This window comes from Emys orbicularis, chromosome 11, assembly GCF_028017835.1.
Source record: "Emys orbicularis isolate rEmyOrb1 chromosome 11, rEmyOrb1.hap1, whole genome shotgun sequence".
Taxonomy (NCBI): Eukaryota; Metazoa; Chordata; order Testudines; family Emydidae; genus Emys; species Emys orbicularis.
In genome coordinates this window covers 58686858-58710998 of record NC_088693.1, presented here as the reverse complement: position 1 = coordinate 58710998, position 24141 = coordinate 58686858, and the positions used below count along the sequence as shown (strand labels likewise).

At 46.9% G+C, this 24141-nt stretch overlaps 1 protein-coding gene across 4 annotated transcripts in view; it reads right to left on the bottom strand.

The window, feature by feature from the left end:
* The window catches only part of CFLAR (CASP8 and FADD like apoptosis regulator), a 38719-nt gene extending 14810 nt beyond the window's left edge, over positions 1-23909 (bottom strand). Inside the window, exons 1-7 of one of the 4 annotated variants that reach the window (XM_065413393.1) lie at positions 23767-23909; positions 20699-20739; positions 14883-14916; positions 9271-9303; positions 8705-9135; positions 1701-1806; positions 573-708 (exon numbers count right to left, since the gene is read on the bottom strand). In XM_065413393.1, the coding sequence (XP_065269465.1) occupies positions 573-708; positions 1701-1806; positions 8705-8997 (535 nt within the window). In that variant the 5' untranslated portion in view covers positions 8998-9135; positions 9271-9303; positions 14883-14916; positions 20699-20739; positions 23767-23909. Of the gene's footprint in view, positions 1-572; positions 709-1700; positions 1807-8704; positions 9304-14882; positions 14917-20698; positions 20740-23766 lie in introns of all 4 variants that reach the window. The other 3 variants (XM_065413392.1, XM_065413394.1, XM_065413395.1) reach the window with 3 other exon arrangements.
* Positions 23910-24141: the final 232 nt, after the last annotated feature.

The window sequence follows — 24141 nt, the reverse complement described above, 5'->3', positions numbered from 1 at the left end:
GAGCTTCTAGGCCAGGGGTTCTCAAACTGGGGGTCGGGACCCCTCAGGGGGTCGCAAGGTTATTACATGGGAGGGGTCACAAGCTGTCAACCTCCACCCCAAACCCTGCTTTGCCTCCAGCATTTATAATGGTGTTAAATATATAAAAAAGTGTTTTTAATTTATAAGGGGGGGGGGGTCGCACTCAGAGGCTTGCTATGTGAAAGGGATCACCAGTAAAAAAAGTTTGAGAGCCACTGTTCTAGGCACTAATGCAATACAAATTAATAATCATTAATGGTGAGACAATCAGTTAATTTTTCAGTCAAAGCTGGATCACCATCCTAAGGGCATAGTACCTACATATTGCAAAGCTCTGCAAAATGGTAGCATGTACTCCAATATGCAGCAGGTGAAGGGAAAAGTTATATTCCCCCCTCTGAATGTCCTTGGCATTGTGATTTATCTAACCATTTTTTTACACTGTAGTTCCTCTAAAATGTAATCCAATGTCTTCATCACCAAGCACGTCCAATTCTTAGGAGGACTGAATGGTCCCTATTCAGTACTGAGGTGCAAAACATGCGTCTTACCTTCATGTTTGTACCGCTGGATCTTCTTTTTCAGGTCTATCCTATGAATGTTCTGCAAACAGTCTTCTATCAAATCCAACTGATTAGGAGCCACCAGATTTAGTTTCTCTAGATCACTGACAACAGCCAGGAAACTCTAGGACAGCAGCAGAAAGCATTACAAACTGGAAGGCCAGTAATTTGTTCCCTACCAGAAACTCTGAGAAGAGCAAGTCTAGCCTCAGTAGCCCAACAAAACAACACAGGGCATAATGCAGGCTTTCCTTTAACTCTTCAGAGACTATGAACGCAAGTCCTCCTAAGCATTCACACAGCTGCCAGTCTGGAACGTGCAAGGGTTCTTGGTGTCATGCCAAATTATTAGCTGGAAGCTAGAGTGTGATGCTCTTGCAAAGACACATCATAGTGTTTGAGGAAACAGTTTTCATTTTCGCCCCACAGCAGAACCTTGCCTCATGCCACAGAATATGAAAGCCTTGGGAAATTTGTATGTTTTTCCCCCACCCACCCTTTTCTCTGCAAGAAAAACCTCAGTGACAAAACAACAAATTTCTTACACTTGTGCTCTGTGAGGACAGAGTAATTATCTAGCAATTACTGCATCCCTCTGACTCAGAACACCCAGAGAGATACAATCAGGATTCAAATGGAAGAAGAGCTGCTTTGGTAAAATAAAGCAGTTTGTTTAATATGTGAACTAGGGAACAAACACGAAGGGATGTTATCCCCGTAATCATGGTTACATTAATATTTTTCTCTGTTTGGGAGGGAGGGATTGGATCCCACATGCTTTCAAATGGCAGAACTTTTAAGGGGAGAGGCTTTATTTCTGAGTTTCTTCCAGCAACTAGTCCCACTAAGTGTAGCACTCTTCATATTTCCCTCTCCTCATCTCTCTAGGTCTTTGTTCCTGTTCCATCCTATTTGATTTTAATGCATCATCTTCCCTCCCATAATTCCTTATTTCTGCTTCTCTTTTCTACTGTTTCTATGCATCTCTTTTCTCTCCCTTGGGGTTTCACATGTTATTTTGCTAACTTGCCTTTTCCTTTAGTTTCTCATTCACCTACCTCTTCCATTTTGGAGCAAAAAAGATAATTCAATATGGAAACAAAAAGTAGGCATTACCTTATCTTTTGCCATTTTCATACGTGGCACATAATCCTTGAGCAGGAAAATGAGAGAACCCACTTCTTTTTTATCCAGCTCTTCGTTAATCTCTACCATCAGCACCCTGCAAGAGAGATCAGCCATTTCCAAGGGATTAGCTTTCAGTAATATCCCAGTCCTGCCCAAATGCCCCAAGTCACAGGAACAGTCTTTATCCAGCTCCCCAATCTGATTAAATAATCCATTCGTGGCCATCAACACATTTACCGCTCCAGTCTCCAAGACACACTCTGTAGGGAGAAGGGTCCAGTGATTAGGAGAGCAGACTGGAAATCAAAGGAGGTGGGTTTATATTCCTGGCTCTGCCTTTGACTTGATGTGTGAGCATGTTAAGCTACAACCCACCAAGTCATAACATTAAGTGTTACGATTACATGACTTCCGACTGCTTCAGGGAACTAAAGGAAAGCAGGAGAGGGATCAGGCAGACATGTTCTCCCAACGGGTGTCACGATTTCCTATTGACTCAATTCCCACAGTCCTTCCTAGTCTTTTGAACAATTGCTGTAAAAGTCGCTGTATAGATAAACTCTAATAGCACCCTGTGATGGGTAGGAACCGCTCTGGGCGCACGTGGCCCTGCCCAGTCCGGCCTGTACAAGCTGGAGCCAGGACTTTAAAAAATGAAGCAGAGCAGTACAGAGGGAGGCAGTGGAAGGGAGCACAGGGCTGCTCTGAGCTCTGAAGGGAAAATGCTACTACCCAGGAGCTCATTGCCTGGGATCTAGCAACGCAGGCCTGGGCAAACCCATGGAGGAGAAGCAGACAACTGGGATTGCAGGCCAGAGACATAATTAGAGTGAGTTACTCTGGGAAGCAAAAGGGGACTGGGGTAGGAAGTGGTCCAGAGGAGAGCAATGGCTTAGCACCCCAAAATGTTGAGTGTAGCTGCCCACCAGTAGGCCCTGGACCAGAGCCCAGTGGAAAGGGCAGGGCTAGGCTCCCCTACCCACTCTGAGAGGACATTACCCCACCTGGAGTCTTCACTTTGGTGAGAGACCTGCTGGAAAAGGCCTTGAGCGTTCAAGTGCCCAGCCCCTTGCTCATTTTCAGCGGGCTGGGGCAGGGGTTGGGGTGTGAGAGGAGGTGCAGGCTCCAGGGTGGGACCAGAAATGAGGGCTCCAGAGTATGGGAAGGGGCTCAGGATAAAGGAGGGTGTGAGGGCTCCGGCTGGAGGTGTGGGCTTTGGTGTGGGGCTGGAGATGAGGAGTTTGGGGTGCAGACGGGGGCTCCGGGCTTGAGCCGAGGGATTCGGAGTGTGGGAGGGAGTGAGGGGTGCGGGCTCTGGGAAGGAGTTTGGGTGTGGAAGGGGGCTGGGGCAGGAGGTTAGGGTGTGGGCTCTGGGAGAGAGTTTGGGTGCAGGAGGGGGTTCAGGGCTGGGGCAGGGGATTGGGGTGCGGGCTCCGGGCGGCGCTTACCTGAGGTGACTCCCGGGAAGCGGCTGGCATGTCCCTCTGACTCCTATGCACAGGAGCAGCCAGGGGGCTCTGTGCACTGCATTCGACCACAGGCACCGCCCCCACAGCTCCCATTGGCTGCGGTTCCTGGCCAATGAGAGCTGCGGAGCTGGCGCTCGGGACGGGGGCAGCACGTAGAGCTCCCTGGCTGCCCCAGTGTCTAGGGGCCAGAGTGATATGCTGCTGCTTCCAGGAGCTGCGTGGAGCTGGGTAGGGAGCCTGCCTTAGCCCCGCTGCGCCACCAACCAGACTTTTAGTGGCCCGGTCAGTACCGCCTGGGTGTTCCAGTCAAAAACCCGATGCCTGGCAACCCTATACACCTCCTACACACCTTCTACCCCATCCTGAGAACTGAACATCAGAATTATGTAGTCTGGAGCAGGTGTAATTCTCAGAGTGAGTCAATGATAGAAAGGTAAGGGAGGTGTTATTTGATTTGTAAATATCTCCAGATTCATAATTTCAATGGTGTCACCCTCTGTGGCGGGGTGGGAGACGCACAGCCCACCTGGCCCCAAGCTCCACATCCTCTGGAAATTTTGATAATACAATGTAGTCAGAAATGGGTCGAGTTGGGTATTGCTCAAAAGCCCTTTCTCCCATGAACACAATGGTACCAAACAAGACAAACTAGAACAATAACGTCGATATATATATTCAAACATTTTTAACTATAATTTAAACACAGGCATCTCAAACATGCAGCCCACACAAAGTTTAATTGTGGCCCGTGACTGACAGTACTGGGTTATCAGTAAATGCTCAGAACATGATATTAAAAAAATTAATTGGTTGTTACAGATAAATGGAAGGAGTTCTTCAAGCTGATTTTCCATCATCAGTTTAAAAAAAAAAAAAGCAGCTCAGTGGTATTGATTGATTAATCGGCTTTATTATGTCAAAAGAGTTGTAATAAGTTAATGGTTAAGATGTCAGCATACAGCCAGAAATTACTAGAATCCATCTGCAAACGGTATGCACAGAGTTACGTAACATACATTGCATAATTAATTAGAATCCCAAAGTAATCTATTACAAAAACCTTGTTTTACTTTGATCTTCCTCATTTTTAGGCATCAATGGTGAGATAAAGATACCCGCTAGTCTACACATTTTTGGAGAATATCACCGCAAAGGACCTGGTTAAACACGATGCTTGGTGGTACCTTGCATGCTATAAGAAGTGCACCTATAAACTGAATTTGGCAAGGCTAGAGAGGAAGTACACCGAGCACCAGGAAAAAGTTGAAGATGCCAGGACAAGTGCCAGCTGTGGGTGAGACTTGCCTTATACTAGGTCCCATGGCATGGAGGATAGGTCCATCAATGACTATTAGCCAGGATGGACATGGATGAAGTCCCTAGCCTGTTTGCCAGAAGCTGGGAATGGGAGTCAGGGAATGGATCACTTGATGATTACCTGTTCTGTTCATTCCTTCTGGGGCACTTGGCATTGGCCACTATCGGAAGACAGGATATTGGGCTAGACGGACCTTTGGTCTGACCCAGTATGGCTCTTCTTATGTGTTGCAAGAAGAACACCTGCTCCTTCTGCAGCAAGTCAGAAGCCCAATGGTACCCATTAAGCACTGTTTCAACATGTGAGACAGGTGAGAAACAGCATGAAGCAGTCACTTCTAGCAGGAACGTTGCTTGGAAAGTAAAGTTAAGTGGGTGCACTGACCCAAGAGATGCTCACGCATATGACACTGGGGTTCATATCTAGTGCTACATCAAGAATGTATGTAGTATGTTGCATCAAAAGGTAAAAACAATAGAAACAAATACTGATTTTACTACTGCAAACTGTACAAAACATTAAGCATGGCTGGGATGACTTCCCCAGAAGTAATCAAGTACCATTGAGATGCATTAGGTGCTGTTAAATGTCATGGGGTGGCAATTTTAAAGCTACTGGATGAGCTCTCTCATTGGCAACCCATTTTGTGTACGACGGACTGGAGCTCATTAACGTCATGACAAAAGCAATTTTCAGTGATGAGATACCTAAAGATGTCAGTCAAATGGATATTTTGGGTCATGACTTGTATAAAGCCTTCAAAATCCAAAGAATTATCTAAAGATCCATCAATCTATGGGATCCACTCAAGAAGAACAGACTAAAGCTGTGCTCAAAAGCAAAGAAGAAAGTCAGAGGGGCAGGGACTATTACAGAGCTAACCACAGACATGTCATTGTTTGTTCTTCTTCTGGTCGTATCCAGATCTCAGTGTGATGCTAATCTATGTTAAACTCTGGGAAAGTGCAAGTTCTCCATGGTACCATGATCGATGCAACAATGCATATGTACCAGGCATAAAGCAAACTAATGCACATCTTCCATGGTCTTCCAAGCCAGCAGCTACTGACAACGTCTGTTACTTTACATCAGCAGAAGCCTTTCAGCATAGCAATTACAAATGGTATGTCTGAGGTACAAGCTCTCAACAAACCAGAAACTGTTAACACCTGCCAAGATTTGGCTGAACACTTCATAATGAGGCTACAGAGAAAACACTGGGCCTATGACAAAGTCCACCTGGTATTTTGACACACATACAGAGGCATCAATTACAAATATTATCACAAAGAAGAGACTCCATAGTATTGCACTGGTCCAGTATAAAATCATTAATTCTGTGAACATCTCCAGTGTCACAATGAAGAAGCTACGGTCTCATACTTGCACGAAGGACAAGCTCACTGCATACCTTGCAGGAAAAATACTACAGCATGCGAAGAATTACTCAAAGAATTTGGTCATTGCATGGTGTAATCATGTAAGCTGCGGCTGTGCACTGTTCAGTGGTGTTTCTTCATGGTCCCCTTGATGAGGTTGACACTAAAATTATCTTGTATGCCATCAATGCCAGAGAGAGGTGCTACTAAACCCTGGATATTTACACAAGACACAGATGGTCTAGTGCTTGCTGAGAGACATTACCCAAGACTTCTGCAAGATTCTGTTTTCTCTGCCTGCTCCTGGGAGAACAGAATCGCTGTATATCTCTCAGAGATGTGTTCCTATCACTTGGACCATTGAAAGCTGCTGCTCTGCCAGGTTTCCACAACCATTCAAGATGTGACATTACTGGAAGGTTGGCTGGAAAGTCCAAATTATCTTACTGAAAGGCATTTATTCAGCCTCTGAAGTCGCTCTACTCATTCTGAAGCTGCTCAGAACAGCTGAGACAATGACTGTTGAGGTCATAAGCCCCCTGGTGGAGTTCATATGCTGAGTTCATCATTTCAAGACCAACATTAAGACACTTGTAGAGCTATGCTGGCAGATGTTTTTCCAAGAAACAGACAAATGGAGAAAAATTGCCACCAACAAGATGTGTATTGACACCTGCTATCAAGGGGACAAATTATCAAGCAATGGAATGGCTCTAGAATGACTGAGTGATCCAAAGCTACCCTCCTTTATTTGGCACAGATGGGACTTGGAGGATGGACTGATCACATCAATTATGTGTGAAATACCATATGCTCCTGAATCAATCCTTCAGCTAATCAGATGCTCATGTCCAAAGACCTGATGTTCACTACCCTGCAAAAATTTGACAAGCAGTCTGCCTTATGCAGAGATGAACCAATGTGGGGCAGACAAGGATGAGTGTGACACCCTTTCTAGCAATGGTGCCTTAGACCAGTGGTTCTCAACCATGGGTACGTGTACCCCTGGGGGTATTCAGCGGTCTTCCGGGGGTACATCAACTCATCTAGTTATTTGTCTAGTTTTACAACACGCTACATAAAAAACCCTAGTGAAGTCAGTACAAACTAAAATTTAGTATAGACAATGACTTGTTTATACTGCTCTATATACTATACACTGAAATGTAAGTACAATATTTATATTCCAATTGATTTCTTTTATAATTATAAGGTAAAAATGAGACAGTAAGCAATTTTTCAGTAATAGTGTGCTGAGATACTTTTGTATTTTTAGGTCTGATTTTGTAAGCAAGTAGTTTTTAAGTGAGGTGAAATTTGGGGTTACACGAGACAAATCTGACTCTTGAAAGGGGTATAGTAGTCTGGAAAGATTGAGAGCCACTGCCTTAGACAGAGGCAACACTGATGATGATTTGGATGAATAAATATTTTCAGTCCTACATGTCAAGGCTAACTTCCCTAGGATTACCAAAGAACAATGTATTTTTTATGCAAATAATACATCCTTGTGATAAAGTATCATTAAAAAAATGTTGATTTTTTAACATTTTCTTGAATATCTATCTACATAATTGTTATGGGGATGTCATATTTGGCACTATTGTGTTAGTGAGAGAAAGGGCTTTCAAATGATGCCCAACTTGACCCAATTCCAATGAGACTGTGTCATCAAAATTTCTACCCACGGGAGGAGATGGAAGCTGGGTCAAGCAATGAGTCACCCCTGCCACACCGCAAAGGTTGACACTGCTGAAATGATGATTCTGTACATTTTTTACAAATCAGATGACAGCCCCCTTACCTATCACTAACTTGCCCATGGAATGAGATTTTGCTCCCAGATTAAGTACATGTTGCCCAATGGCACTCATGGATTCCTGAACGACTTTAAGAGTCTCATTCCTCAGTATGGCTGGGGTCTGAAGCATCATGGAAACGCTAGTCTCTGCCTCTGTAGGAAGATGAGGAGTGCAGTGAGAATTGCACTCTGGCACCCTTTAATGTACTGTAATTGATGCAGATTGAGCTTTACTTAATGCAGCATCTCAGTTGCTGCAAGGGATATAGTAAGAATTCAACCAGGAAAAAGTGGGCAAAAGCCTGGGCACCTTCATTCAGAATGACTATGTGATAGTCACTGCTGGGGGTAATGAGGTTCCTCTTAGCACGTACCATAGCCAAAGTGGGGATATAGTATGTAAGGAGAATTCCCCTTTAGCAAAAGCACTGTTTTAATAAACAAACCAGCTGGGTTTTCAGCATTTCCTCTTCAACAATGAGCACACCGCACCCACAACAGCTGAAGTCAGACCGGGTGAATAGCAGGACAAACTTCCTGACGGAGGCAAGTGTTTGTCTGTGGAAGAGTCTCCCAGGAAAGTGGAGGAAACCCCTTCACTAAGAACATCTAAAACTAGACAGGACAAAGCACTGGGAGATATGCTGCTAGGGACAATCCTGCACTGTAGGTTTATGTGGCCTGGTTTTGAATTAACTGACAATGATGAATGGGGGTCACTAAATATGGTGATGCTGTACAGGGTCTTGTCTATCTATTCATCCCCACTGCTCTTCCCTCTAGCTATATAAATCACATAGGTACCTAGTGTTTAATTATATAGTTCTCCTCTGTTAAATATGAAGCCAGACACTTTTAACACCACTACTTCTAAGAAACCGTCAGGCTGCATGTAGGGACCAAACTTTGGAGAGCGTCTTTATTATACCGCTGTGTGATCCTCTTTTCTGCTATTCTTTTACCCATAATTTATATTAAAACAACAACAACAAAAAATTACCCTTGAAAAATGAAACACAAATTACCTGTAATCAGAGACCATTCTAGGATACCTCGCCAGATCAGTCTCCACTGCTGTTCTCTCTGTCCGCAGGGCCCTCCTCAGCAAGTCAAACCTCCTCACTCTGTATAACAGCTCAGACAAGCCAAACGGCAGCTTTCCCTTCTCATTCAGTGCCCCCAGGAGCTCCCTGATGTCTGTATTAGATAAATCAGGAACGAGATCCCGGCACAGGAAAAATATCATCTCCTTTTCATCTTCGTCCAATTCCTGCTCGATCTGGTGAATGAGGGCAGCTGGCACTTGGCACTTTGTCATCACAAGCTGCTGTTCCTTTAAGTTTATCTGCCCTCTTTTTGTGTTTTAAGCAGGAAGCCAACATGTCATGAAGTCCATTTGCAACAGAACATGTGGTTGGTTGTTGATCTTAATCAGATGTTTTTAAATAGAGAAGTTCTGTTGAAGAAAAAAAAATGACAGGCCCTGCTTGAATTGATGATTTACTGAGCAACCTTTCAAGTCATCCAAGTTCCTGCTGCACTTCAAGCTTTGAGGCATTCAAGTTCCAGTCAAAATGCTGATCCTACTTACAAAGATCCAATGTTCTTGAAGGGGTTCCCCGAGCTGTTCATTATGAATAAAAAAAAAGTACATGATAAATCAGTATCAGGAGAGACTGGAAGATCCATTTAAGTAAAGCACTATTAATTACGCAAGTCTGTAAGTTCCAAAGGAAGTGAAACAAAAAACAGCAGCCCACAAACGAAAACAGTGAGTGTTCAAGTAGTTTTAGAACATGAAAAGTTAAGAGCCATAAATTAAAAAATCTAAACCCAATCATTCTTACAAAAGAAACAAAGAAAAAAAAGTCTCAGTGCACTTTCCTGGAAAAGTTTAACAGCCAAGAGGTGTAGTGAAGTCTCTTGTTACTACTTAGTACTGGTTACTAAGTAGTACTTTTAAAAAGTGTACTACAGAACATTATCTAGTATTCACAGCACATATTAACTAGCATACCAGGGACTAGTGTAAATACATTAAACATAAAGCACACTCGTCAAAATAGAGGAGCAAAGTACATTTTATGATATATTATCCTTGCTTATCAGCATAAACACCAGGCTCACTTATTGGTCAGTTCATGAAATGCAGTAATTCATGGTGGGGTCTCTTAGGGCTGGTCCACACTAACCCCCCAGTTCGAACTAAGATACGCAACTTCAGCTACGTGAATAACGTAGCTGAAGTCGAAGTATCTTAGTTCGAACTACAAGGTACTTACAGCGGGTCCACAGGCGGCAGGCAGGCTCCCCCGTCGACTCCGCGTACTCCTCTCGCGGAGCAGGAGTACCGGTGTCGATGGCGAGCACTTCCGGGATCGATTTATCGCGTCTAGACAAGACGCGATAAATCGATCCCAGAAGATCGATTGCTTACCGCCGAACCCGGAGGTAAGTATAGACGTACCCTTAGTTGTTGGTGCCAATTAGGGAGGGTCCACTGTAAATGAGTTTTTAAAAAGGTTTTTCCTTTTACTTAAAAAGGAATCCAACACAACCTTACAATAAATCTTTGAAGGTGCAGATGGGCCTTGTGCTGCATTTTTAATAGCATGCATTTCCTATTCTTTAACCAGTTTATGCCTCACCATTTTCAATATTAGGAGTGTAAGAATAGCATTTTGGTTAAGGAACTGGACTGAGTTTCCGGAGAACAGGGTTCCTCCTTCCCGTTCCTGCCACACAGTTCTTGGCCAAGCGTCTTCGTCACTCACGGTCTCAGTTCCCCATCTATTAAATGGGATAATGGGCCTTTCCTACCCCACAAGAACAGGGTGAGAATAAATGCATTAGTGTTTGTGAGGTACTCCATTACTATGTACCTACCTAGGTAGATAGCTATTTTCAAATGTACTTTTCTCTGAAGTGAAAGTCAGTAGGACTTAGGTGCCTAAGTCACTTAACTGCTTTTGAGAATTTTACCTATCATGTTAAAAGCTGCTGCTGTGCTTTTCAGTCCTTTGCCACAGACTCTGGAAGTCATGGCTCCACAAATGGCAAACAGATAATATATACTTCTTCCAGCCAGTTTAAAGTAGATCAGAGAAACTCATCTGGGAGCAATTTTCTTCACTTCCAGACCCTTGTTAAAAACAATAGATCTTTTTCATGTAAACACCTATGCCTCACATCTCATAACCGAATAAAAATAAAGGCCCATTAAACCCACAAGCCAATCCACTACAAAGAACTAATCAAGTTTCCAGTGCAAAGTCTCATTCAGCTATATGTTCCACTGTACACAATGACCCATATTTTCTGTAGAGCCAAAGACTGTGTCTCCCTTAGACATTTTATAACCTCAGACTTCCAATGTCCCTACCAGTGGTGGTAGCAACAACAGAATCAGCTGCTTGTGTGGCACCAATCCTGCTGAGAGCAGGCCTAGATGACATAAGTATTACAATGCCATTGGTTGCTGGCTCTTTGTCTGCACTATAGAGCCAATGTGTGGAAGCAGCAATGGGAAATTGGAGGAGAAAAACTATCACAGACAAGGCCAAACACCTGTTGGGAGATCCAGTTACAATAAAGCTAAAACACTGCTCCATTTTGCAGTGTAGATGAGATCTAAATTATTTATAATCAAGTTCCCAATCCCCAACAAAGCCTTAGGTTTCAGGTGTGCTGAGCATTGGACTGCAACTGAAATCAATGGGAGCGCTGAGTGCTCAGACCCTCTAAAACAGTGTTTCCCGAAGTGTGGGTCCTTATCCACCAGTGGGTCACAGGAAGGGTCTAGGTCAGGGGTGGGCAAACTACGGACCGCGAGCCAGATCCGGCCTGCCAGCCATTTTAATCTGGCCCTCAAGCTCCTGCTGGGGAGCGGGGTCTGGGGCTTGCCCAGCTCCAGCACTCCAGGCGGGAAGCAGGATTGGGGGCCGCTCCACGCGGCTCCTGGAAGCAGCGGCATGTCTACCCTCCAGCTCCGACGCATGGGGAAGCCAGGGGGCTCCGTTCTGCACGCTGCCCCCACAGCTCCCACTGGCCGGGGGCAGCATGCAGAGCCACCTGGCCACGCCTCCGCATAGGAGCCAGAGAAGGGACGTGCCGCTGCTTCCAGAAGCCGCTTGAGGTAAGCGCCGCCCTGAGCCTGCACCCCTGAGCCTCTCTACGCGCCCCTGACTTGATCCCCCTCCCACTCTCTGAACTCCTCAATCTCAGCCCAGAGCACCCTCCTGCACCCCAAATCCCTCATCCAAAGCCCCACACCAGAGCCTGCACCCCAACCCCCTGCCCCAGCCCTGATCCCCCTCCCACCCTCTGAATCCTTTGATCCCAGCCTGGAGCAACCTCCTACACCCCAAACTCCTCATCCCCAGCACCACCCCAGAGCCCTCAGCCCCCCCCCAGCACTCCACTCCACTCCCCCACCCCAGCCCAGAGCTCCATCCCGCACACTGAACTCCTCATTTCTGGCCCCACCCCAGAGCCCGCACCCCCAACCGGAGCCCTCACCAGCTCCTGCACCCCATTTCCAGTTTTGTGAGCATTCATGGCCCCCCATACAATTTCTATTCCCAGATGTGTCCCTCAGGCCAAAAAGTTTGCCCACCCCTGGTCTAGGTGAATTCTGCGTTTCCTGGAGATCCCCTCTCCCCCATGCTCTGACTTTTCCTGGGCAGCAGGCAGTGGGGTGGGGAGTGGGATTCGGGTAGCAGCCGAAGCTGCCGGAGCCAGCAAACATGTAGTCAGCAATCTCTCCTTGCCTCACTTTTGTTCACATGCTCCAGAGGCGCCTTCCCCACCCACCTCACTTCCCCTTGGCAGCGGATAGTGGCTTGTGGAGCTGGATCCTGGTGGCAGCACAGAGGAAGCACCTCCCGGGCACATGCAGGGCAGGGACAGTGTGCTAACTGTCCTCTTGCTAGCTCTGGCCAGTTCCTCAGTGCTGCTGCTGCTGCTGCCTGGATCCCGCTTCTCCTGGGCAGCAGGCAGAGGTGTGGGGAGCAGGATCTGGGCAGCAGCACGGAGGAAGCAGCCGGAACCAGCGAGCCTGGTAGCCATCATGGCCCATCTCCAGGGAGAGGGGGCCCACGGCTGGGAGAGCACGAGCAAGTGGGCTGGGTGGAGCTGAGCAGAGAACTTGGGCTGAGAAGGGGAAGGAAGAGGGGAGCAGAGGGCTGAGAAGAGGGGAGCAAAGGACTGGAGGGTTGGGGCAGTGGTAATGGTGGGTCCCCAAATAGACAGAATACAACTGGTAGGTTACCTTAGTAAAAAGCTTGGGAACCACTGCTCTGAAAATCAGCACTCAATACTTCATGTCTTCATAAGAGCATTGTATACGTACACTACACTAGGAGTAAAATATACAGCCACAATATTTCCACTATGGTGCAATACCAGGAAACACCAACACTTGCCTGCAAAACCTCTGGGATGCTTTAATATGGCTCTGCATTTTGAAAGGTACAATGGAGAGACCACAATACTACACGTTTCCTCATCATGTCCACCATTCAGGAACCCAGAGAAATGAAACACAAGCTGTTTCATTTCTGTCTGCTGACAGTTGGGTGAGAAAATTAACCCTAGGGCTGCCTCTACCACAGTGGCACAGGTAAAAAATTGATGATTTCCTAGGCCAGTAATCAACACACAAGTCTAGAAATGCTTGTATTTCAGTGGAAGCTGCCACTTTCTCTCAACAGAACTCTTTCAAATGTGTGGGATATTTTTTTTTTATTATAACTGGTTGAAAAAATCTGAATATCCAATTTTTTGGGGACAAAAAACAGGATTTTGGGGCAAAAATTTGCATTTTTGACCAGCTCTAATTTTTACATTATATATATATATATATATACACACACACACACACACACACACTCCCCAGACATACCTACCGTACTCATAAACAAACATACACCCACACCTAATGTTTTTTAGGGGTTGGCATAGGAGATGGGGCATCTCGATGAGGGCTGAGGAATCCCCCCACCCAATACACCAGAAAGTGATTTGCACAATTTTCTATCAGGGAAAAAGGTTTATCACAGGTTTATTTTTTCAAACCAAAACCAAAAAATTGTGGGAATTCCATAGAGGAGGGAAGAAACACGGTCATAAAAAAAAGCACTCCGAGCTGCCAAGGGGGTGCTGGTACCAATGGTACCTGCCTCTGAAAGCCACCGTTCTTAATAGCTAAAAGTGGGATTTTCAAAAGAGCCTAAGGGAATCTGGTATCCAATTCCCGTTTAATTTCAAGGGGATCTGGAAGTTTAGTTCCCTTTGTCTCTTTTGAAAGATCCTAGCCTACACATATTTTTGAAGCTTACTAAAAAGGTACTTCCCAACAGAGCTCAGATTTCAAACATGCAAAAGGATTATTCATATACTTCTGAGATTTGCTTTAGATGGATTTTTATGCTATTTCTACATCATGAACTCCCACATTTACTAGAATGTCTGTCATGTGCGCATCACACAAAACTGCAGATCAATACATCAAGCTAATTTAATTTAAATATAAAACCCGACATCTACTGCTGAGATGATTATATCACAAAGGAGGTTAGGAAAGGACAGCAGATCAACTTTATCTCATTGATACAAATCCAGATGAAAACAATAGTGATCAAAAATATCCATCGGATATTTGTTTGGTAGCCTATATCGGAGTTAATGATCTCAAGTCCATTTCCTTTTGGACAAGTGTCCATATCACTAAAAGCAAATTTATACACCAGGGATCGGCAACCGTTGGCACGCGGCTCACCAGGGAAAGCCCCTGGTGGGCCGGGCCAGTTGTTTACCTGCCGTGTCCGCAGGTCCAGCCGATCGCAGCTCCCACTGGCCGCGGTTCGCCACTCTGGGCCAATGGGGGCTGTGGGAAGCGGCGCGGGCCGAGGGATGTGCTGGCCGCCACTTCCCACTGACCCCATTGGCCTGGAGCGGCGAACCACGGCCAGTGGGAGCTGCGATCGGCCGAACCTGCGGACGCGGCAGGTAAACAAACTGGCCCGGCCCGCAAGGGTGCTTACCCTGGCCAGCCATGTGCCAAAGGTTGCCGATCCCTGTTATACAATGATACATAGAGATCTGGATCATTTGGTAAGTTGGACGCAAGCAATCAATATGCGTTTTAATATGACTAAATGTAAATGTATACATCTAGGACCAAAGAATATAGGCTATACTTACAGGATGGAGGACTCTATCCTGGGAAGCAGTGACTCTGAAAAAAAAAATTTGCACAAAAGATTTGGGGATTGTGATGGATAATCAGCAGAGCATGAACTCCCAGTGAAACACTTTGGCTAGAAAGACTAATGCAATCCTTGGATGGATAAACAGGAGAATTTTGAATATGAGTAGAGAGGTTATTTTACCTCTGAATTTGACTCTGGTGCAACCACTGCTGGAATACTGTGTCCAGTTCTGATGCTGACAATTGAAAAAGAATGTTGATAAATTGGAGAGGGTTCAGAGAAGAGCCACAAGAATGATTAAAGGATAAGAAAAACTGCCTTATAGTGATAGTCTTAAGGAGCTTAATCTATTTAGCTTAACAATGAGAAGGTTAGAGGGGGACTTGATTACAGTCTATAAGTACCTACATGGGGAACAAATATTTGATAATGGACTTTTCAATGTAGCAGAGAAAGGTATAACAGTCCGTGGCTGGAAGCTGTAGCTAGACAAATTCAGACTGGAAACAAGGCATACACTTTTAACAGTGAGAGTAATTAACCATTGGAATAACTTACCAAGGGTTGTGGTAGATTCTCCATCACTGACCATTTTAAAATCAAGACTTGATATTTTTCTAAAAAGATATGCTCTAGGAACTATTTTGGGAAATTTCTATGGTTTGTGTTACACAGGAAGTCAGACTAGATGATCACCTGGTCCCCCAAATCTTTTTCTGAGTCACTGCTTCCCAGGATAGAATCCCTCTTCCAGTCAATATGGTCTGCATTCTTTGTTCCTAAATGTATACATTTATTTACACTTAGACATATTAAAACGCATATTGGTAATTTGGTTCCAAGAAAATGAACGATCCCGATCGCTTTGTATCAGCGACCTGTCCTCTTCTTTATTTACCATGCCCCTGATTTTTGTATCATCTGCAAATTTTATCAGTGATGATTTTATGTTTTCTAGGTTTTTTTATCATTGATAAAAATGTTAAAAAGCATAGGGCAAAGAACCGATTCCCGCAGGACACCACTAGGAATGTACCAGCTCAATGGTGATTTACAGTTACATTTTGAGACCTATCAGTTAATCCAGGGGTGGGCAAACTTTCTGCCCTGAGGGTCACACCTGGGAATAGAAATTGTATGGGGGGCCATGAATGCTCACAGAACTGGGGTTGGGGTGCGGGAGGAGGTGAGCGCTCTGGTTGGGGGTGCAGGCTCCGGGGTGGGGCCAGAAATGAGGAGTTCAGTGTGCAGGAGGGGGCTCTGGGCTGGGAAGAGGGAGTGGTGTGCGGGCTCTGGGCTGGGGCTGAGGAGTTTGGGTGTAGGAGGGTGCTCTGGGATGGGATCGAGGGGTTCGGAGAGCACAAGAGGGATCAGGGCTGGGGCAGGGGTGCATGGAGAGGCTCAGGAGTGCAGGCTCACGGCAGTGCTTACCTCAAGCGGCTCCCGGAAGCAACGGCATGTCCCTTCTCCAGCTCCAATGTGGAGGTACGGCCAGGCGGCTCTGCACCCTGCCCCATGTGCAGGTGCCACCCCTGGCCAATGGGAGCTGCGGGGGCGAAGCTTGGGGTGGGCGCAGCGTGCAGAGCGGAGCGCCCTGGCTGCCCCTATGCATAGGAGCTGGAGGGGAGACATGCCACTGCTTCCAGGAGCCATGTGGAGCTGCCCCAAACTCTGCTCCCCGGCTGGAGAGCCGGAGTGCCGGAACGGGGCAAGCACCAGACCCCGCTCCCCAGCAGGAGCTTGACGGCCAGATTAAAATGGCTGGCGGGCTGGATCCTTCCCACGGGCCGTAGTTTGCCCACCCCTGAGTTAATCCATTTAACATGCCATGTTAATTTTATATAGTTCTAGTTTTTCAATCAAAATGTTGTGTAGTATCAAATCAAATGCCTTACAGAAGTCTATTACATCAACCCTATTACCTTTATCAACCAAACTTATAATCTCACACAAAAAAGTTAGTTTGACAGTATCTATTTTCCCTAAACCCAGGTTAATTGGCATTAATTACATTACTCTCCTTTTATTCTTTACTAATCAAGTCCCATACCAGCTGCTCCATTATCTTACCCAGGATTGATGTCAGACTGACAGGCCTCTAGTTACCCGGGTCATCCTGTTCACCCTTTTTAAATTCTGGTACAACATTAGCTTTCTTCTAGTCATCAGAAACTTCTCCAGTCTTCCCAGGATTATTTAAAATAATATGTCAGACCTGCTTATATGGCTATGTCATCTCCCTGTACTGTCTGAGCCACTCACTGTGTATATGGTCTTTGGAGTCCCAGGCCATGAACTCTATTTCAGATCAGATACTGCAACTCTCTTTACTATTCAAACTATGCCCCTCACTCTCCTGTGAGCTCTATGCAGGTGGATTCCTGTCACGTAGAGCTCATTGCAGGATCAGGGCCAATGTGACTGGCTGATGACAGAGATGTCTGTGACTGTTTTTTCTAGTACCTGATGCTTCATCCCTGATCAGAAGGGCTCACGTGTAGGCATGAAAGGGAAGTTCAGTCTCTAGGCTCATTTAATCCCTGGCCCCCTGCTGACACTATCAACTAGCACACGGTCTGACGGTGATTTGTGATTCGTAGATTCACATAGTACATTTATACTAAAAAAAACTAGGAGTACTTGTGGCACCTTAGAAATCGGCGGGTAGTGATCGATCTATCGGGGATCAATTTATCGCGTCTAGTGTAGACACAATAAATCGATCCCCGATCGCTGTGCCATCGACTCCTGTACTCCACCGCGGCAAGCGGAGGAAGCAGAGTTGGCGGGGGAGCGGTGGCAGTCGACCCTGCGCCGTGAGGACGCAAGGTAAGTCGACCTAAGATACATCGACTTCAGCTACGCTATTCTCGTAACTGAAGTTGCATATCTTAGGTCAATCCCGTCCCCAGTGTAGACCAGGCCTAACAAATTTATCTGGGCATAAGCTTTCGTGGGCCAAAACCCACTTCATCGGACGCCCGATGAAGTGGGTTTTAGCCCACGAAAGCTTATGCCCGAATAAATTTGTTAGTCTCTAAGGTGCCACAAGTACTCCTTGTTCTTTTTGCTGATACAGAATAACACGGCTACCACTCTGAAACCTGTTACATTTATACTGCAATTATAAACCTGCAGCACCAAGTCTCAGAGCCCAGAGCCAGGGCTTCAACCCCAGCGTCTACACTGCATGTTTAGCCCTGCAGCCTGAGGCCAAGTCAGCTGACCTGAGCTCTGAGATTTAGTGCCACTGTTTTTTTTTTAAATCACAGTATAGATGTACCCATAGATTCCAAGGCCAGAAGGGATTGTTGTGATGATCTAGTCTGACCTCCTGTGTAACATTTATATTCTTGTGCCTCTTCTCTGAACCCTCTCCAATTTTTCAACACCTTTCTTGAATTGTGGCACAGAACTTGACATAGTATTCCAGCAGCGGCTGCACCACAGCCAAATACAGAGATCAAATAACCTCCCTACTCCTACTCAAGATTCCCGTTTATGCATCCAAGGAACATGTTAGCTCTTTCAGCCACGGCTCTGGGAGCTCATGTTCAACTGATTATCCACCATGACTCCCAAATCATTTTCAGAGTCATTGCTTCCCAGGAGAGAGTCCACCATCCTGTACATAAGGCCTACATTCTTTGTTCCTACATGTATACCAGGGGTCGGCAACGTTCGGCACGCGGCTTGCCAGGGTAAGCACCCTAGCGGGCCGGGCCAGTTTATTTACCTGCTGACGTGGCAGGTTCAGCCGATCGCGGCCCCCACTGGCCGCGGTTCGCCGTCCTGGGCCAATGGGGGCGGCGGGAAGCCGCGGCCAGCACATCCCTCAGCCCGCGCCGCTTCCCGCCGCCCCCATTGGACCGGGACGGCGAACCGCGGCGAGTAGGGGCCACGATCGGCCGAACCTGCCGTGTCAGCAAGTAAATAAACTGGCCCGGCCCGCTAGGGTGCTTACCCTGGCGAGCCGCGTGCCGAACGTTGCTGACCCCTGCTGTATACATTTACATTTAGCCTGCCCTCTTCATTATTTACCACTCCCTCAATTTGTGTGTCATCTGTTGCTTTATCAGTGATGATAATATGTTTTCTTCCAGGTGATCAATAAAAATGTTAAATAACGCAAAACCAAGAACTGCCCCTGCGGGACTCCACTAAAAACATACCTGTTCAAGGATGATTCCCCATTTAAAATTACGTTTTGAGTCCTATCGGTCGGTTTTTAATCCATTTAATCATACAATTGTAGGGCGGGAAGGGACCTCAAGAGGTCAAGTGCAGCCCGCTGCGCTGAGGCAGGACCAAGTTACCTCGACCATCCCTGACAGGCATTTGTTCAGGTTTTATTAAAAACCTCCAGTGATGGGGACTCTACAACCTCCCTTGGAAGCCTATTCCAAAGCTTAACTACCCTTATAGTTAGAAAGTTTTTCCTACTTATCTAACTTAAATCTCCCTTGCTGCAAATGAAGCCCATTACTTCTTGTTCTACCTTCAGTGGACATAGAGAACAACTGATCACTCTCCTCTTTATAATAACCCTTAACATATTTGAAGACTTATCAGGTCCCCCCTCAGTCTTCTTTTCTCAAGATTAAACATGCCCAGTTTTTTCAACCTTTCCTCATAGGTCAGGTTTTCTCATTTTTGTTGCTCTCCCCTGGACTTTTTCCAATTTATCCACATCTTTCCAAAACTGTGGCACCTAGAAACGGACACAATACTCCAGCTGAGGCCTCACCAGTGCTGAGTTAAGCAGGACAATTACCTCCTATGTCTTACATCTGATATTCCTGTTAATACACCCCAGAATGATAGACTTTTTTGCAACTGCTTCACATAATGTGTGCCATGTTAATTTTATATCTTTCTAGTTTTTTAATCAAGATGTCATGCGATACCAAGTCAAACACCTTAAAGAAGTCTAAGTATATTACATCAAAACTATTACTATTGTCAATCAAACTTGTAATCTCATAAAAAAAAGATACCAAGTTACTTTGACAGGATCTATATTCCATAAACCCATGGTGATTGGCATTAATTATATTACTCTCCTTTAATTCTTTTATTAATCGAGTCCCATATCAACTGCTCCATCGTCTTGCACGGGATTATGTCAGACTGACAGGCCTATAATTACCCAGATCTTCCCATTCACCCTTTAAATATTGGCAAAACATTAGCTTTCTTCCAGTCTTCTGGAATTTCCCTGGAGTGACAACACTTCTTGAAAATCAGCATTAATGGTCCAGCAAGCTCCACAGCCAACTCTTTTAAAATTCTTGCATGCAAGTTATCTGGACCTGCTGATTTTAAAGCATCTATCTTTAGTAGCTTTTGTTTAACATCCACCCGATATAGCAGTGGAATGGAAAAAAGAGTTATATAATATGACTACATCATCAAGTGTGTTCGCCAAAGCTAGGAAATGGTTACAATAGGCATGACCTGCTGCTCCCACCCCTAAGATCATCTGCTCAATGTAAAAAGCTTGTAAAGCACATGCAACACCACATCTACTTCATTGTACTTACTAGGAAATCTGGAGTCACTCTGATGGGATAATTCTTACTCAGCACCATCTGATAAATCTGTACCTCAGAACCTCCACCAAACATGGTGACACGATTATGGAAGAAACAGGGAGGGCTTCCCCCACTCTCACCCCTCTGCATCCCAGACACAAAATTTTACAGGGAGCTCCCCCTCCTGCAGCTGTCAGTAATATAAAGACAGGGGAAAGCATGATGGGTGGCCTTGTTACTCACAACAGAGTGGAAACAAAGGGCCATTTCCTACCTCCTTAGGTAGCTTGCTTCTTCTCTCTCCATGTATTCAACCTGTGAAAGGCAATGGGGAAAGCCCCAGTGTCAGTGGGGGCGTATGACTGAGGCAGGCGGCATGTTGTAAAGCTATTATAATTCACAGTCACACCAAAACCCACAAACCTTACAGCACAGTGGGACTCTGCTGGGAGGGAGTCATATGGTCTCTGGGGTAAAAGGGACTAGGTTCTAGTGACTCACAAGGGCACAGCTGCCCTTCTCTCTCCTCAAAAATGGGGAAGAAGCATGGCCCAAAGGGAATGATAGGATCAGCAGTTAAATACAAGTCTCTGCCTTTCGGGCTACAACACAAACAGAGAGATTCAAAGTTTGGCCCCAGGTGCCTTTGTGAGAAACCACCATGCTAAGGTAAGGACACATTTTCTATCAAAATTCTGGCCTGACTTTTGTCCACATGGGTTACACTCTAACCTAGACTCTCTAGGGAAAATTAAAAGATTAAAAAGTATATTTACCTGTCAGGCCATAACATTCCTGTTCCTTGAATAAACAGGAAGAGCCACACACAAAGCAAACAGCAATGAAAATCCAGTACATTCATTTGCTTTTTATGAGGCTGTTTCACTCTCACCATAGAATTAATTAATCCCTGATCCTCCAGGTTATTCCTCACACTCCAGATCCAAGTCCATGCAGAGCTAAGTGCAAAATCAGGATTTAAGGTAGTTTATAAAACTACCACAACAACTTCTGAACCCAGGAAACAGTGATACACCAGTGACTCACACACAAAGACCTGTATTTCTGGTTGCATCTACCTTGGCAAAAATGGGTCCTGTCATTCACTACTGACAACAGCAGCTGTAGTGTACCATCCAACCCCAAGCATTCTAACTATTGTCTCTAATCCTGCGTTATTACAACCAGGGCCGGCTCTAGGCACCAGCAAAACAAGCTGGTGCTTGGGGCGGCACATTTTTAGGGGCGGCATGGCTGGCGCCAGAATGCCGCCCCTAAAAATGTGCCCCGGCCACCCTAGCTCACCTCCGCTGCTGCTGCCACGGCGCACGAAACAGCTGATTCGCACGCCGCTACTCGCCCTCCCTCCCAGGCTCTCAAGCCTGGGAGGGAGGGGGAGCAGTGGCGCGCGAATCAGCTGTTTCGCACGCACGCTGCGGCGGCTCGGGGTCTCCCCCTCCCTCACAGGCTCTCAAACCTGGGAGGGAGGGGGAGATCCCGAGCGGCCGTTTCGCGCGCCGCTGCTCCCCCTCCCTCCCAGGCTTGGGAGCCTGGGAGGGAGAGAAGCGGCGCCCGCGCCGCAGCCACTCGGAGTCTCCCCCTCCCTCCCAGGCTCTCAAACCTGGGAGGGAGGGAGGGGGAGATCCCAAGCGGCCGCGGCACGCGAAACAGCAGCCCCTCCCTCCCAGACTTGAGAGCCTGGGAGGGAGGGGGAGAAGCGGCGCCCGCTCCGCGGCCACTCGGAGTCTCCCCCCCCCCCCAGGCTCTCAAACCTGGGAGGGAGGGGGAGACTCCGAGTGGCTGTGGCGCGGGCGCCGCTTCTCCCCCTCCCTCCCTCCTAGGCTTGAGAGCCTGGGGGGAGGAGGCAGGGCTGGGGATTTGGGGAAGGGGCGGAGTTGAGGCGGGGCCGGGGGGGGCGGCCAAAATTGTTTTTGCCTTGGGCGGCAAAAATCCTAGAGCCGGCCCTGATTACAACTGTGCCCAGTGAACTCTGTTTTTCCTGCATGTGAGACAGCAGAGTCTGCACTACATATGTGCAGCATGTGTTCTCAGTGTTTATTACCATAAGGTCACCTCTCAGACCTTAGATTGGGGAACTGAAAGGTTTTTCAAGATAAGACAAACAGTGTGGGTAAGGATGGTATTTTAAAGGTAGGATACACGTTGTGCTTGTCAGATTTGACAGTGTTCCTTGAATATAACGTATAGAGGGTTGTTTCATAACCACAATGGCCATTGCCAAACCAGCAAAAATGGGACCCATGATTTATCAACAGTGTAGCTCTTATTTGGAAAAACTTCTTTGAGTTCCACAACGTAAGATCTGCTATATGATTCCACAGGAATATAACTTGGATTTCTTCACCATACCAGCCACATGCTGCAAGGACATTGTGCAACCTCTCTGCTGTTATTGTGTAAGCAGCAGAAGCAGGGCTAGAGACCACTATTGCAAAACCTCTGTGTGGGGCCTCACTCACCTGACTCTATCCCATTATGTTTGTTGCTTTTCCAAGTTTTGTTAAAGAAGTTTTTAACTTTCCTTGCACCAGGAAGAGGGTCTAAGGTTAGAGACTTAGGGGGAAAAAATCCATAAGTATTTGATAACCTTCTGCATTGTTCTTTATGAATCAGAAACCCTTAGGCCTTGGGGCTGCTTACAATTTGCTCTAGTTTAGTTCAACTGCGGCAGTACAGACCCTTGCTTGGGCACTCTTAGCTCAGTTTCAGTTGAGCGTAACCTGCTCCTAATCAATTTTAAACTAAACTGAAATAAGCTGCTTTTAAAGTTTAAGAGAGTTCACCCAACCTCCTGCACTAGTTTTAAATCGGATTAAAAAATGACCGCTGACATTAAACCAGAGCATTAACATGAGTTACTCTCATCCAAATGCCCTGGATATTGTTCACAGCGCCTTGTGAATCCCCCTGCCCAAAACAACCACCACGGGCCTTCTCAGCCAAGGGGAACGGGCGTTCGCAGCCAGAAATCTCCCTCCCTAGATGGGCCGAGGCAGCTCCTCCCCGGCCCTTTGTTCCGCTCCCCGAGAGCGACTGAGTCCAGCCAGGCCACCCAACGTGCAGGGTCCAGACTAGGGTGACCAGACAGCAAGTGTGAAAACTCGGGACGAGGGTGGGGGGTAATAAGAGCCTATATAAGAAAAAGCCCCCAAAATCGGGACATCTGGTCACCCTCGCCCAGACGTGTCGTCACACCCCCGCCTTGGCCGCGCTCCCCTCTAGGCGCCAGGTCAGGACGCAGGATCCCGCCGGCGGCGGTGGCGGCCTGGGGGTGCCCCGAGAGGCGCGGGGGGCGGAGGGGGCAGGCTGGAGGCTACGCACCTGACCGCGCACGGGGGTCCCGGGGCTCCAGCAGCGGAGAAGACTCGAAGGCGAAAGTGAAAGCGGCTGGTCCGCAGCCCCGGCGGCGGCTGGAGGCGAAGCCCGCGGCGGGGCCAGGCGGAGAGGGGAGCAGCAGCAGTTTCCTGTGCAGCCTGGTGGTGGAACCCGGCCAGGCCCAGGGCGGAGCCGCGGCTGCGTTCGCCGCCCGAGCGGGTGGATCTCTACGAGGCCGCCCAGCCCCGCTGGCCGGTGCCCTGCCCAAACCCACGGCTGAGAGCAGATTGTCATTGTCCCTCCAGCTCGTCTCCCCTCGCTGTACAGCGCCACGCACGACGGCGGGCCCTAGCCCTCGAGAAACAGTCACCCCTGGGTCCC